Below are 13,792 nucleotides of genomic sequence, written 5' to 3'. Positions count from 1 at the left end.
ATACTTCAAATGCATGTAGTATGATGACGGAATGAGACCGAGGCAGTTGAATGGTGCCGATGAGAGAGTCATCTGACCACCAGCCACGATGCTCAGCCTTGTCGATCTTGGCGGGGCGCAACACCCATCCTTATATCTACAACGAAGGATAGCCTCATACTCCTCAGCTAGAGACTAAGTTTGTTGGCATCAGTGACATTTGAAAATGCCATCCTATGTCTCCAGTGTCCTGACCATACTGCATCGACACTCAGCTCGCACCTCACGAGTATCAAGCCTATCGCATGAGCTAGTCAGACCTCATTCGAGCTTGTTCAAGGAGTCCTTTATACAACAGGGCGACAGGTCCGATCTCTCTTTGATCAGCCAATGTGCTATTCATCTTGAGCTGTTGGAAGCGTTCTATACTCTTCGTATCCGGGTTACTACCTCGAGCAGGCTGAGAAAAACTCTGGATCGGAAACACAACCACAAGAGATACTCCATACTTCCTGGACGCATAGAACCTTCTGAGAGGTGGCACAGGTTTTTAACAATCGCAGTTACCAGATTTCAGCAATGGGTTCGAGCAGTGAATCACCATCTTGAAGCCAGGCACCTCGAGCGAAACAGTTCTCTCCTTCTTGCCCCCCTTGGTGAGTCCTTCCTTTGTTGCAGACGACATAATGATCACTACTGATGCGGTAGCAGACATACTCATGGTATGGCATGCCTTCCTGCTCAACCCACACGACTTTTTCCAGTTCTGCGGCACCAACCACCTAGATCACATCCGCGGCCTCTCATTCCCCTGGAAAGCGATAGTAAGTCCAACCGACACCTCCCAACCCACCAAAAATGCTTCTCCCCTGTAACACAATCTCAGCACGAGGCCCTATCTCACGACAACTGGAACTACACTCTCCCAAGCAAGACCTCAGCCTGGCTTCGCAGCGAGCTGAGCATCGCACCAGACCTATTCACTGCCCTCTCAGGCAATGAATCCACCACTCTCGAAGCTATAACCCCTCTAACTCCACCAGAGCACATCCCCTTGGTGGACAACATCCTCCGGCAAGCCATCTTCATTGACAAAATGCATGGCTTCCTCTGGATCCGCAGTCCCGCGCTTCATGGAACGCTCACCCGGGCACTCGCGCGCTATGAGCGCTTCGTCGCTTTGTTCCGTCTGCACCCGGGAACAACGCTGGTCCCAACCCTCGATGTGGACTTGGTCTGGCACACGCATCTGTGTAGTGCGGTCATGTACGAAGAGTCAATTCTTGAGCGGACAGGACGGTATATTAATCATGATGATAAGCTTGGGGGGGAAATCCTTACTGGGGGTTTTGATGCGACTGGAAAGTTGTACGAGGCTGCGACGGGGGAGCCGTACGGGGGTTGCTTCTGTTGGGATTGTGAGGCTGTGCGCTCGGCTGGAGAGATAGTGGAAGGTGACGTTGGGGCGGGCGCGCGGAAGAAGATTGAGGAGAAGGTGGACTTCTACTGGCGAGCAGAGATGGCGAGGCGCAAGCAGGTGCTTAAGTGGGGGGTTGTGCCTGCTTGTCTTTAATTTCTACTGCTGCCTTCCAAGGCCCTGCCAAGTTAGCGAGACGCTTTTATTTTCTATACTTGTCATGAAAGACAACACGAGCGACGAATTCAGACTTTGCATGTGTTAAACATAACAGCAACCTTGGTCGAATTGAGGAGAGTGAAGAGTGAGTTAATGGCACGTTCAATAGCGCAGCTCTTCTCCTTGGGTACTTCCTGCATAGGCATCAGTCCCAGGACTACACCTATCGCTAGCGATTACCAGTGTGACCAAGGCAGATCCATGTCTCCCTGCTTAGCCACAATGGCACAGCCAGAATGCAGGTGATCAAGGCTGGACCCGTGACTATTCTCCGCTCCGCTGGCGCTTACAGTTGCCCATCAGTACACGGAGACCAACCCATCTCTCCGGTTAGCCGCTCAACGCTCATCACACCGACATGAACCCCGGGAGACATAGTTCGATTTTCACCCATCATGTCTTGCGTTCTGCGTCACGCCCCCGCCGCCTGTGCCAGAAATGTCTTCGAATCGCTGCAAGGAACGATACGGTCAACCCGTCACTTCTCACAGCTCACAGACTCTATGGATGGCTCACCCCAGGCAGGCTATAAGAAGCTGGACTGAGAATGAGTGCTGCGGGTGATACCAAAGAGTATCTGGCCGACATCAATGATCATGGATACAGAGTTGACCAGCGTCCTATGCCCACCACCGGTTCCAATGGATCTCCTGGGGCTGAGGAAGCGGTTTGGAAGCGTAATGGCAGTCGACGACTGCAAGAACAGGTTGATACAAGTGAGCCTCTACTATAGTCCTTCAGACTACGCTGACGATGCAATGGTCAATAGGACCTATTCTTCGAGGTCGAGACGCTTCACTCTGCTCTCCTCAACGAATGCACCAAGCTGGAGAATGAGAGGTTCCATTTCATTCAAGAACTTACTCAATGCAAGACGGAGATTGCAGATCTGAGACACAATCAGGTACTGTTCCTACATACTCACACATACTGCAGGTCTATATGAAGACACTAATGACGCAGGCAAAGCTAAGCTTCGTGTCTATCCTCGTCGATGGGGACTGTATGAATGTACATCAACCGACTCTCAAATGACCTACATAAGCTAACAATACAGTTAGTTCAACGACGCCCTCATCCAAGAAGGCCACAACGGCGGCCGCAGAGCTGCACGACTGCTACTCCAGTCCGTCGAGCGCCACATCCGGGACATTGACCCTCAAGCCAGCCCCGGCCTGCAGTACAGGGTGTGTGTCTACGCCAACCTGCCCGGTCTCGAGAAAGTCTACCGGGAAGCCAGAGTGCTGTCCTCGTCGGAAACCCTCGACCCATTCGTCCGGGGTTTCAACATGGAAGATAGCCAGTGTGATTTCATCGACGCAGGAAACGGCAAAGAATGCTCCGATGTCAAGATCCGAGGTATGCAACCCCCCAACCTGCCCTCTTCTGCTGCATGTAAGGCCCAACTAATCTGACTGGCTGGCGGACAACGAAAAAGCAACCTTCGAACGCGACATCCTCGACGTCCACTGCCGCCATATCATATTCTGTGCTGCCACGGACAACGGCTACGCCCGCCTCCTCGGCTCCCATCGAGGGAGCAACCGCATCACCCTGGTCGAGGGGGCGCCATTCGCTTGGGAGATGGAACAGCTAGCCACTGAACTCCAAACCACCACGTTCCCAGCGGTATTCCGGGCTGCGAAGCTCCCCGCTCGTGCATCCTCGTTCAGCGCCGCTGCAACCGCTTCCGCCAACGTTGCCGCTATTGCTTCACCAACCACCGGCGGCACGCCATCCCCGTCTCCTCCCCTACGGGACTATGCTACCATCGCGAAAGCGAACCTCCAAATAACCCTTTCGTCCTCCACCTCCTCCTCGGCCTCATCTTCTGCCACCACACCCACCTCCCAATCAGCCAGCCCATCATCATCATCAACCTCCCCATCATCCCAGATAATCTTCGACATCTCCCCCTCTTTCTCTTCAACGCCCCCACTCCCAAAAACCCACTTCAACGCGCAAGACCAACGCATCGATGCCCCCCTCCGCCGCGCGAGCAGCAAAGAGAACTACGAGCGCCTCCGCGCCGCCAAGCTCTGCAACCGGTACCACCTGCAGGACGACTGCAGCTACGGCGACGGCTGCACGCACGCGCACGGCCGGCGGCTGACGAGCGCGCAGGACCTCCACGACCTGCGGTGCATCTCGCGGACGAGCGTCTGCGGCGAGGGGCTGTGGTGCACGAACCGGAAGTGTGTGTGCGGGCACCAGTGTCCGCGGGAGATGTGGCGGGATCATGAGCTGGCGGGGTGTCGTTTCCCGGAGGAGATGCATGGGGTGGATCGGGTGGTTGTGCGGGTTGAATAGGCTGCACTTAAGGACTTTTGGATAAGTGGGTGTAGTGCAGTGGTCTCTCTTATAGACAAACAGTTTATTTATTCATGGTGTTGCTGCTCTTTTGTGAGCTCTTTCCGGTTCTCCGGTTGAAACATTTATATACGTGATCCCCGCGTAGATCCTCCCTGCCCATATTACAAACCATATATGCCATCCTTCTCCAATGCTTAAAGAGATGACCTCGGCCGACGATCACTTCAGTCCGAAACCGCAAACCTATCAGAAACAAGTCCATTAACACAACACAATCTCAACCCTCCCCAGCATGAGTCTTCCCTCCGTGAAACACATGAGATCGCAGTCCCAAAATCCCACCACACAAACAAAGGAAAAGAAAGAACCCACTAAGCAAACAAAGGAAAAGAAAGAACCCACTAAGCAAACAAATACTTGGCAGCATGCTCGACATGATCGTCCGCGAACGTCGCCATCGTGTAGTAACTGTGATCGTAGTCCGGCTGGTAGCGGACCTTGATGCCCTCGACGCCGGCCTCCTGGGCGGCCTTCTCCAGGTTCTCGGGCAGCAGTTGGCCTTGCTTGTAGAAGTTGTCGCCGGTGCCCTGGTTGCGGGTGGAAGTTAGCCCAAGCCACAGAAAAGATAAACCCCACCCCTCCCTGGCCTAACCCAGACCAGAACAACCACAACACAAAACCATGATGGAAGGGAAAACAACATACAACATCAATCAACACATCCAACGGCCCACTCTTCCACTTCCGCACCAACTCCGTCGCATCATGCTCCTTCCACTTGGTGTCCCGCAGCTCCTCCCCAAAATAGCCCCCAAACGCCTTCTGGCCCCAGGGACAGTTGATGGGGTTCGAGATAGGCGCGAACGCCGAGACGGACTTGTATTTACCGGGGTTGCGGAGGAACTAGAGCCGCACACAGACGCATAAAATTAGCAGTCAGCCCTTATCCCAAATAACGCCCTCTCCCTTCCCAAGCAGGGGATAAGTAAACGGTAAGAAAAAAAAAAAAAAAAAAAAAAACCCACCAACGTCAAAGCCCCATGCCCCCCCATACTATGGCCGGTAATACTGACGCGCTCCGCATCCAACACCGGAAACGCCCCGAACACCACGGCGGGCAACTCCTCCGTGACGTAGGTGTACATGTTGTAGCCGGCGTCGTAGGGGGCCTTGGTGGCGTCGACGTAGAAGCCGGCGCCGGTGCCGAAGTCCCACGCGTCGTTTTCGCCGGCGAGATTGAGGCCGCCTTTTCCCCCGGGGTGAGCCGTCAGCAAGCAGGGTCTGGTAGTTTTGGTTGTTGCACTGGAAAGAGCAAGGGCAAGGGCAAAGGCAAGGGCCCCACGTACGAGGACTGGTGTCGGGATACAGCACGGCTATGCCCTTCTGGCTGGCGCCGTGCTGGAAGAAGCCCTTCTCGGAGCAATTGTCCGCTGTGCAGGTCAGGCCGGACAGGTACAGCAGGACGGGGATCTTTTGGGCGGGGGTCTGAAAGGCCTGCGGCGGGAGGTAGAGGTTGAAGGACATCTCGCACTGGGTGGAGGTGGCGGCGTGGCTGAGCTTGAGGAGCTTGCCGCCGAAGGAGGCGATGGTCGCTTTGGTGGTGACGGACATTTTTGGACTTGGTTTCTGATGATGTCTGGGTCAGAGGCAGAGGAAGAGCTTCTTCTCGCAAGGGAGGGGGAAAGGAAGAGGATTAAAAAACAGGGACGCACTGGGAAGGAGGGGAAGGGAATGACGATGAGGGGTTTGGTTTTCCGCGGATGAGGGGAAAATGAGGGGCGCCGGTGGAGCATCGGGAAAATTTCCCCTTTGTGGACATGACATATCGTTCCAGATAGCAAATCTACACTTGGAGATAGAGTGCATGTTTATCTTTCTTTTGCAGGTTCGGCCGCTGTTATGTACGTTCTATTGGGGGCGTGTTCTAGAGGCCCCACGGACTCTTTATACTCCTGCAAGATCGCAGGCAGTGACTGGGGTAATCTGATGCAGTATCTTGACCGTACAATCGAGTGACCAGACAGAGCTCAGAAAGAATGATATCATATGTATGAACGCTAGCAATGACAAGGGTAATAGGCTAATTAACACCACTTGAAAAAGATCAACACCGATCCATCACGTCCCGAGTGCCCCATCGGCTTACTCCAAAAACACCGAAGGAATGCCGTAAATCACAGGCGCAGCACCATTCAAATACTTCAAAACGCAAGCTTGTCGCGACTGGCAGACAGCTTCGTCCAAGGCCACCGCCTCCTTCTCGCCACCAAGGAGGCCCCACTTGTCAAAGGTACTCTTCGCGAACCGATCAATATCCTTGTCCGTCACATCCCACAGGGTAGCCACCAAAGCCGGGCTCCCGGCCTGCAGGTAGTTCATCGGCGTCCCGTATGGCTCGTACTCCCCCGCTTCCGTCAGAGCGCCACTGCTACAGCCCATAAGGAAGGTGATGGCGCATCTTTCCAGCCGCTTGATGGTTCGCCCTCGAATATACTGTGCACCACTGCCGTGGCCGAAGTAGAGGAATAGACTCTTGGTCTCCAAGCCATGCCTGAATTCGTCTTCGGTCGGCTCCCGCTTGGAGATCCCCTGCCAATGTTCTAGCCCGAGGAGTTCCTTCTCAAAAGTTCCCTGGGTTGTCTGCAGATCACCGGTGGGGTTCAGGATATACGTCCCGTTCCTGCTATCGATGCCGAACTCATGTTTGCGACCCGCGCGGTCAGTCTGGAACTGCAGGATCCGATCCCGAAGGCATTCCAAGGATGGCACACGGCACACAGGAAGACCCTGAAGACATGGAAGAGACTCCCAAGGGAACATATGTAGCGACTTGTCGAGAACCAGCACTGTGCTATTCATTGTCCGCTTCTTGTGATCGTTGCGCACGGCATCATGATGTCCTCTGAGAGCATCCAGAGTCTCCACGACCATCATATCGAAGTCAATCTCATCGTACGCATTGCGTTCCCCTTGGAACTGCAGAATATCCACAACAAAGTAAAGTAGATCCATCAAGGTTTCCTCGGGGTCTTCCTGACTCTCTAGATCCTTGACACCCAGGAATAATTCCAGAACGTTCGGGTGTAGTGTCAAGTGTGGGCCCTCGGCGCGTCTACCTTTCTGTCGGGAAGGTAGGTGTTTGTCTAGGACATTCTGGAAAAGAGCCGCGAATCTCTCCAAAGATTCGGTTTCGTGAGGCATTGGAGAGAAGATTCCCCGGAAACCACCAAACCATACGTTCTCAATGTTTTGCAGCAGGTTCTCCATGCGTCGGTCCAGGGCTTCACGGTTCTTCCACCATTCCTTCTTCGATTGGCGGTCGTTCTGGTGCTTAGCGGCATGCGCACTTTGGTTCGTCAGCTTGATGAGTTCCTTCATTTCTTCCTTCCCATCTTCGAAAGTGAACTGATCTTCCTCATCGTCCTCGGAACCACGTTTGAGTGGTAGTCGCAACAAGAAGGGTGAGCGACCCTTGTGCAGCCTGGATACAACAAATTCAGTACAATCAGCACTAAGGGACAGAGAAAGAACATTCCAATTCTCTGGAAGGATCTCGATGTAGTCCTCTGTGAAACGCGAGTAAAGATCCTCTTCAAGCTTGGCCTTTGCTTCAGCACTTGGCCAAAGGAGAGGGTCGCAGTAGTTTGCTAACTGCTTATCGAGACTGATGGCAGCTCGTTCACGCGTAAAGGCACCTATGCGGCCTATTTCGTTCATGTTTGCTGGAGACTGAGACAATAAGCCCGAGCTCTCCGGTACAGTAACATGAGAGAGCATGGAGATACGGCTCATCAAGCGAGAAGCTGCGTGACTATCAAGAGTAGATCCTATTGTCGTGGCGGTGGGAAAGATTGCGTTTAGGCTCTCCCCGGCTTTGGACAACATTACGGAGAAGTCCTCAGTCGGCTTGGCGGATTTAGCCCTCGTGCTTCTTGCTGGCGTACGAGCTGGAGCTCTTGTCTTCCGTGTGGATGCTGGCTTACTAGTGCTTGACTTGCTGGGGACCTTGCTTGGGGACTGGAGGGATGGCAGGGAGATGGTCGATTCTGGGAGAACACAGTAAACTGCATGTGTGGCAAAATGCCGAATGGCATCCGCAAGCAGATGTTCACTCTCACCAATCTGCAGAGATATCTGACTGTCCCGAGACGTCGCAAACTTGCGCGCATTGTGGAGGGTCATTGATGCTTTCTCAAAGTCGCGAAGTGTGCGTAAACAGGCAGCTTGCTGACGAAGAATCTCGCTTCTCAAATGCGAAAGGGAAGTAGACTCGGACTCGGACTGGCTTTGTGTGGCTGGTGTCTCTGTTTTCTTGGATGCATTCGAAGCGGACACCGTCGCTGCGCGAGTCCTGCGTGTTGTCGTTGTTGTTGTGGCGGCACGTTGACGTGTTTTCTTGGCCGTTCCCTGGAGTTGCAACTTCTTCATCTGGTCTTCAAGATTCGGGATTGTAGCGGAGGCATCCAATCCATCAGAACCAGCCACTTGAGTCATCAAGCGATCAGCCTCGAGAAGAGCACGCTGCTCGTCAAGATAACGGCCCTGTGCCCTGTAAAGAGAAGCAAGGCCAACTTGAAGCGAGACGAGTTCGACACTGCTTTCGAGTTGCTTGGAAAGAGACTCCGCTGCCTCCAGCAGTTCCTGCCCCTCAGAGAGATGACCACCGAAGATCCAGTGAGACCCAAGCTGTGCCTGAGATGCTATGAGTCGGACATTCGCATTCAGAGATTTGTTGATCTTGAGAGCTTGTTCCCCGTAATATATAGCATCCTGGAATAGACCGTGGTGTGCTGAGAGACTTGCCAAATTCAGCAGAGCGGTATGATGGGAGCCAATATGAGGCCAGAAAGGAGCGCCCTGAGAATAGACAGGATTCGGCACGGGAGCTGCTTGCGCAACCTCGAGCTTTGCCATTCCTTCCACCACAGTCTCGAGTTCCGAATTATCGGTAGCCTGAAGCATCTTGTCTTGTTTCTTCTGAGAAAGCTTCTCAATCTTGGCCCAAATTCTGCAATTCAACCGGACAGAAAGCTTGGCAAAAAAGAGAGCATCATTGACCGATCCCTGAGCGAAAGACAGCCGAGAGCTCATGAAGGCTGCGTCAGCAACAAGCCGCTCCCAGAGAATCTTGGACAACGTGGAACAGCTGTTCAGATCTTCCTTCTTCTGGTACTTCTCGTACAAAGCTCTGGCTTTGGCGAGCACGGTCGCCGCTTGGTTGATATCGTCAGTTTCGAGGAGGTAGCCGACGTGTGCTAGTCGGTACGACAAGATCGCCAAGCATGTGGTATTGGAATGAGTGAGATACTGCTCCGCCCGCTTCAAGAGAGCGCTGGCTTTCGTGCAGAAGCCAAGTCGACTGTATTGGAGCACAAGCCGTGATAGGACAATGATTGCTTCAGAAAAATCACCCGATTCTTGAAGCTCCGTGGTCTTTAGCACCAATTCAAGGGCAGAGAGCTGCAGCTTCCAGAGTCCGTGAATCTCAGTGTAGTCAACTATCGCCCTCATCTGAAGTAGATAGTGGTCGAGGTCGCCGATTTTCAGAAGAAGAGACTCCAAGTCTCCGCAGTCTCGCAGCATTGCACTCCATGACAAAAGAACTGACTCCAGGGTTGAAGGTGAAAGATTACCCTCATGGAGGCCTAGTGTAAGTTGAACCGAGTTTTTGAGGTGTAACCATAGAGAACCAAGGTCAGAGTCCTCGCCGACGTCCTCCTGGTCAATGCATAGGAGGCCGACGTCAATGACACTCGATAGCAATTTCGAGTCCATCAAACCCGGATGTTCCAAAGAGAAACGAAGAATTGTAAGAACAACACGAAGAAGACGAATGGTTTGGGTATCGAAGGAGTACAAGTTGAAGATCTGAGTGATAAGCAAGGTAAAAGTCGATCGGAAGGCCTCGTCGGAGCAAGCATTGGCGGGAAAGTCAGCCAACACCCCCAGTTGCCACTCCATCAAATGACCTCTTTGGCTCAGGTCCAGGCTGTCGTCATCAAAGAAGCCGTGCGTTTTCGACTTCTTGGATCTGAGGTTCAATTTCAGAAGGGCATACAGTACGCGGCCAAGCATGAATCCATTGCTTTTAGGATCCTGGCACATTTTGTGAGGAAAGCACCCAACCGTAGATGAGATCACTTGGTCGAGCGTGCCAGTATGTATGTGTTCGAAGATCGACTTGTGGAACGCCTGTTCTGATTCACGAGCATATCCCCCTTCCATATATGTGTGCGCTAGTCGCTCATACTTGAGGGGTGCGAACCCAGCAACACGTTGCGAAGGCGAGCAATTTGACAATAAGGTCGCGGATTGCTTCAAGATGGGCAAGAGATCACGATACCCTTGACCAGACTCTTTCTCCTTCACATACCGAGACCAAAACATATTCGACAGTTTGACGAATGCATTACCGACACTTTCAACGACTGGAGAGCCGGGCTGCTTCTCCCCCTGAGGTTCTATTATCACGAGTAGTCGCTGGCAGTCGAGTAAGGTCGGCTGAATGTCTTCCCATGAGGGCCTGCCGGACGTGATAGACAATCTTCCGACCGCGAGGACAGAGTCCACAGCCGCGAGCGCAATATTGTGGGATGCAGCGACACGTCTGTCAAACGACTCGATCTCCTTCGGGTCTTCTTCTGTCGGCTTGCGCCCAATGTATCGGCGCAAGAAGCGTATAAACCCGTTAAGATATTCAAGGATCTTAGCGCAAACATCGTTCTGTCCCTCACCTTTATTCTTTTCTTTTGACATCACATCTCCATACCAGTTCATCGCTGCCTTCTTGAGCTTTGCTGCTTCAACTAGAAGTTCATCAAGATCGTTTGAACTACCTTTGAGAGACAGACACAGAACATTCGTCGCGTCCGTGATCACACCGGGCAGAGCAGCAGCCGTGAATTTGGCCGAACGCGTGATAGCTTGAAAGTGGAGAGAAGCGATTTTGCAGCGGACCGTAGCCAAGGCAAGGCATTGACCATTGAACAGTGGGGCTATGGACTCGGTGAATAGCTTCAGAGCCTCTTCAAAGCACCCCGCATCTTGGGCAAACTGTCCAAGAATCGCTGCTATCCTTGCGACAGACACATTGTCCTTGACGCTCGCAGTTGACCTTTTCTGAACGCTAGTGAACGCCGACTGAAGACGAACAATGTGCTTGTACAGAGTCGCAAACTCCGTCTTGGTTACTCCTTTGTTCTGGTGAATGAAGCTAGCCAAATACCGAGCCATCGGATCCCACATTTCTCTTGCGTCATCGCAAACATGTCCCGAGATCTTCCAGGACATGCAGCGGATTTCGAGGGATAACAACTGCAGGCTCAAAGATGTCATCGGCTTCAACTTGCTGGAGGCCTGAGTAGTGGAGGATAGGGACAACACGGTGTTGGACAGTAATTGGAGTTGTATCGCGGCTTTTTCGGCAGTCAGCGCTCCAGACTCGAGGGCGGCTAGGATGATGTTCGCTGGGCTGCTGGGATCTGATAGCTGTAGCGAAGGGGCCAAGTTCTGAATAGTTGTGGGTTTCTTTTCGTTTAAGATAAGTCGCAGGGCATTCGACTGAAAAGTCACCAGCAATCCAAGCAACGGTCGCATCTGGCCAGGGGCGGAGAAGTTAAGCAGATCAGACATCTTTTCTTTGACTGCTTCTTCTTCTGACTCCGCGGAGCTTCCTTTCCGGCTAGGTGCTTTCTTTCCAGTCGAGTCCTGGAGTTCCAGGATTTGTTGTATTCTCTTCTTTAGACCTCGCAGTTCTTTGTACGCCATGTCGTTAAGCCCAAGCGACAGAAGCCTTCCTGCCAGGATACAAGAACCCTGTTCAAGCTGCATGTTCAAGCCCCCATCAACCTGGTCACTCTTCAGAGTCCTCAAGCAGGCTAACGATGTAGCCGCACACGCAGCCACGGCGGGGATACCATTTTCAAGCGCGGTCACATTCGTTTTCCGAGGTGATTTCGTGACGCCGCGGGTAAGAGAGGCAGAATCGCGTGGCGTCGACGCGCGAGAATCCTCTCGTTTTGTGCTGGAGTTGAGTTTCAGAGCCTCCGAGAGGGTCTTGAGTGTCGTGTTGAATACCTCGGTGGCCAGCACAAGCTTCTCCTGGTTCGATATACGCGCAGCATCGTGTTCCACAACCGTGTTGATTGCTGCTTCCGCCGCAGAAACTTTCGTCCTTGCCCCCCTCGTTGACTTTGTCCCCGTAATCGTAGTAGTAGTAGTCGTCGTCGAGGCTTTTGTTGTTCGCGCCGCTCGTCTCACTGTGGTGGGTTCCGCGTCTGTGGGCGCTTTCGATGTCCCGCGGAGGAGTGTTTGGAGGGATAGCACGGTGGCCGTCGAGCATGTCGAGCTGGAGCGGACGGCCAACTTCACTGACTCCAAAGTGGAATCAGGAAGAAGTGTTGCAACCGTCATGGCTGGCGGAGGGGGAATCGGGGGTGTTCTGCAGACACTGTTGTCCGCGGAATTGGCGTCTGTCAGTCGAAGATGGAAGATCGAGCCAGGCCCTCAGTCCGATGTGGTTATGACATCCGAACGGGCAAGCCAAGCAAACCCGCGTTGTCCAAGCAACAACCCCCTCCACCATCCCTAAACAGGACTAGCGGGGACTTTGTGCCCGCCGACTCCCAATTGGGGGCCTGGGGCATCGAGCGCATGGTACCCGGGACTTGGATAGAATTCCAACGGAATCGCCCAGTAACTTGGACCGAATTGACCTTGTCAAAATTTCGCTGTCGCAAGGCACATCCTACCTGAGCCATGGCCTCAATAAATATGCATCCCGCTCGACTCACCCTCCGAACGGCAACCAGAATCCACCCCATCCGCAGACCACCAGCTGCGCAGATCCGATTCCCGCCGTCCCCTTCATCACAACTACTACTAGAAAGCCGCCGTTATTCCAGCGGCGCCTCCCGATTCATCCCCCGGTTCGCGCACGCAGACGTATGGACCACGTTCATTCCAGCATTCATCCGCAACCGCTTCACCGGCAAAGGCAAGCCCTACACGCCCAAGTCGAGGGAATGGAACCCCGCCAGCTTCTACATCATCATCTTCATCCTCATCGGCTCGCAGGCCATCCGCATGATCGCGCTCAAGAACGACTACGCCGCGTACAGCCGGTCGACCGATGCGAAGATCCGGCTCCTGCGTGAGGTGATCGAGAAGGTCAATAATGGGGAGGTGGTGGACGTGGAGAAGCTTCTGGGAACGGGCAACGAGGCCAAGGAGCGCGAGTGGGAGGAAGGTCGGTTACTACTTTTTGTGTTGATGTTCTCTTCCCTTCTTCGAGGGAGGGAAGTTGTCAGCATCGGCTAACTTGATTGATTGTTCGTTCGCTCTATAGTTCTTCGGGAGATTGAGGATGAAGACTCTCTGTGGCATCGCAAATCCACCACACCCGACTCCGCTCAACCCCCTCAGATGGCGAAGGAAGAGGCCGTTAAGCCTGTCGCAAAGGATCCGGTTATACCTGCTGAGACTCCTACGAATGCTGAACCGGCAGCAAACTCGGAGACGAAACGGAAACTCAACTTTTTCTGAAGAGCTTCTGTCGATAGAAAGACTGATGCAAGGCAAGGTCCCCGCCCACCGACATGTCACCCGTGGCATGACATGGTTTTCTGCAACGGTGGTCTTGTGACAATAGAGCTTGCTTGAACCACTCTCAGCATGGTTGAAGGATGTGTAGGTGCATGATCTATGTTTAACTATGCCGTGGCTGACATCTGTAATGCGGGTAGATTTGATCCGTGTCTTGATAAACAAGCCCTTGATGATATTTTCGCCTGCACTTACACTCGACACATACCTACAGTCAATCTCGCACGACCTATGTATGTATACAGACCGAGAAAGGGATAT

The 13,792-nt window shown here is 53.2% G+C and overlaps 5 protein-coding genes across 5 annotated transcripts; 3 read left to right on the top strand and 2 right to left on the bottom strand.

Moving 5' to 3' along the window:
* The first annotated feature begins 690 nt into the window (after positions 1 to 690).
* On the top strand, positions 691 to 1,725 carry BO82DRAFT_355600 (uncharacterized protein). Its single transcript, XM_025635490.1, has one exon. It carries the CDS (start codon positions 704 to 706, stop codon positions 1,550 to 1,552), a length of 849 nt encoding a protein of 282 aa, XP_025490631.1. The 5' UTR covers positions 691 to 703; the 3' UTR covers positions 1,553 to 1,725.
* Positions 1,726 to 2,109: 384 nt separating this feature from the next.
* Positions 2,110 to 4,073, top strand: BO82DRAFT_110901 (uncharacterized protein). The gene is made up of 5 exons (XM_025629812.1): positions 2,110 to 2,331; positions 2,385 to 2,519; positions 2,585 to 2,626; positions 2,677 to 2,974; positions 3,054 to 4,073. The coding sequence occupies exons 1-5, from the start codon at positions 2,206 to 2,208 to the stop codon at positions 3,923 to 3,925; spliced, it is 1,473 nt and encodes a 490-aa protein (XP_025490630.1). The 5' UTR covers positions 2,110 to 2,205; the 3' UTR covers positions 3,926 to 4,073.
* On the bottom strand, positions 4,048 to 5,630 carry BO82DRAFT_355597 (S-formylglutathione hydrolase). The gene is made up of 4 exons (XM_025635489.1): positions 5,275 to 5,630; positions 4,954 to 5,174; positions 4,634 to 4,831; positions 4,048 to 4,515 (listed from the first exon to the last, which is right to left on the bottom strand). Exons 1-4 carry the CDS (start codon positions 5,537 to 5,539, stop codon positions 4,330 to 4,332), a joined length of 870 nt encoding a protein of 289 aa, XP_025490629.1. The 5' UTR covers positions 5,540 to 5,630; the 3' UTR covers positions 4,048 to 4,329.
* A 348-nt stretch (positions 5,631 to 5,978) lies between these two features.
* On the bottom strand, positions 5,979 to 9,748 carry BO82DRAFT_355595 (C50 family peptidase). The gene has a single exon (XM_025635488.1). It carries the CDS (start codon positions 9,701 to 9,703, stop codon positions 6,071 to 6,073), a length of 3,633 nt encoding a protein of 1,210 aa, XP_025490628.1. The 5' UTR covers positions 9,704 to 9,748; the 3' UTR covers positions 5,979 to 6,070.
* Positions 9,749 to 12,700: 2,952 nt separating this feature from the next.
* On the top strand, positions 12,701 to 13,471 carry BO82DRAFT_403435 (DUF5321 domain-containing protein; the record flags this gene model as incomplete). The annotated part of the gene is made up of 2 exons (XM_025639383.1): positions 12,701 to 13,175; positions 13,275 to 13,471. 2 exons carry the CDS (start codon positions 12,701 to 12,703, stop codon positions 13,469 to 13,471), a joined length of 672 nt encoding a protein of 223 aa, XP_025490627.1.
* Positions 13,472 to 13,792: the final 321 nt, after the last annotated feature.

The sequence above is a fragment of the Aspergillus uvarum genome, assembly GCF_003184745.1.
Source record: "Aspergillus uvarum CBS 121591 unplaced genomic scaffold BO82scaffold_37, whole genome shotgun sequence".
NCBI lineage: Eukaryota > Fungi > Ascomycota > Eurotiomycetes > Eurotiales > Aspergillaceae > Aspergillus > Aspergillus uvarum.
Note: the sequence above shows the minus strand (reverse complement) of the source record. Positions and strands in the feature narration are given on the sequence as shown.

Bases quoted from the DNA above. Each gene is read 5' to 3' on its own strand.
- BO82DRAFT_355600 (XM_025635490.1), top strand. From the start codon at position 704: ATGGCATGCCTTCCTGCTCAACCCACACGACTTTTTCCAGTTCTGCGG.
- BO82DRAFT_110901 (XM_025629812.1), top strand. From the start codon at position 2,206: ATGATCATGGATACAGAGTTGACCAGCGTCCTATGCCCACCACCGGTT. The intron at 2,520-2,584 runs GTACTGTTCCTA...ACGCAGGCAAAG, and splicing joins CAGATCTGAGACACAATCAG to CTAAGCTTCGTGTCTATCCT. The intron at 2,627-2,676 runs GTACATCAACCG...CAATACAGTTAG, and splicing joins TCGATGGGGACTGTATGAAT to TTCAACGACGCCCTCATCCA.
- BO82DRAFT_355597 (XM_025635489.1), bottom strand. From the start codon at position 5,539: ATGTCCGTCACCACCAAAGCGACCATCGCCTCCTTCGGCGGCAAGCTC. The intron at 5,175-5,274 runs GTACGTGGGGCC...CCGGGGGAAAAG, and splicing joins GTATCCCGACACCAGTCCTC to GCGGCCTCAATCTCGCCGGC. The intron at 4,832-4,953 runs GTGGGTTTTTTT...GTGCGGCTCTAG, and splicing joins GGCATGGGGCTTTGACGTTG to TTCCTCCGCAACCCCGGTAA.
- BO82DRAFT_355595 (XM_025635488.1), bottom strand. From the start codon at position 9,703: ATGGACTCGAAATTGCTATCGAGTGTCATTGACGTCGGCCTCCTATGC.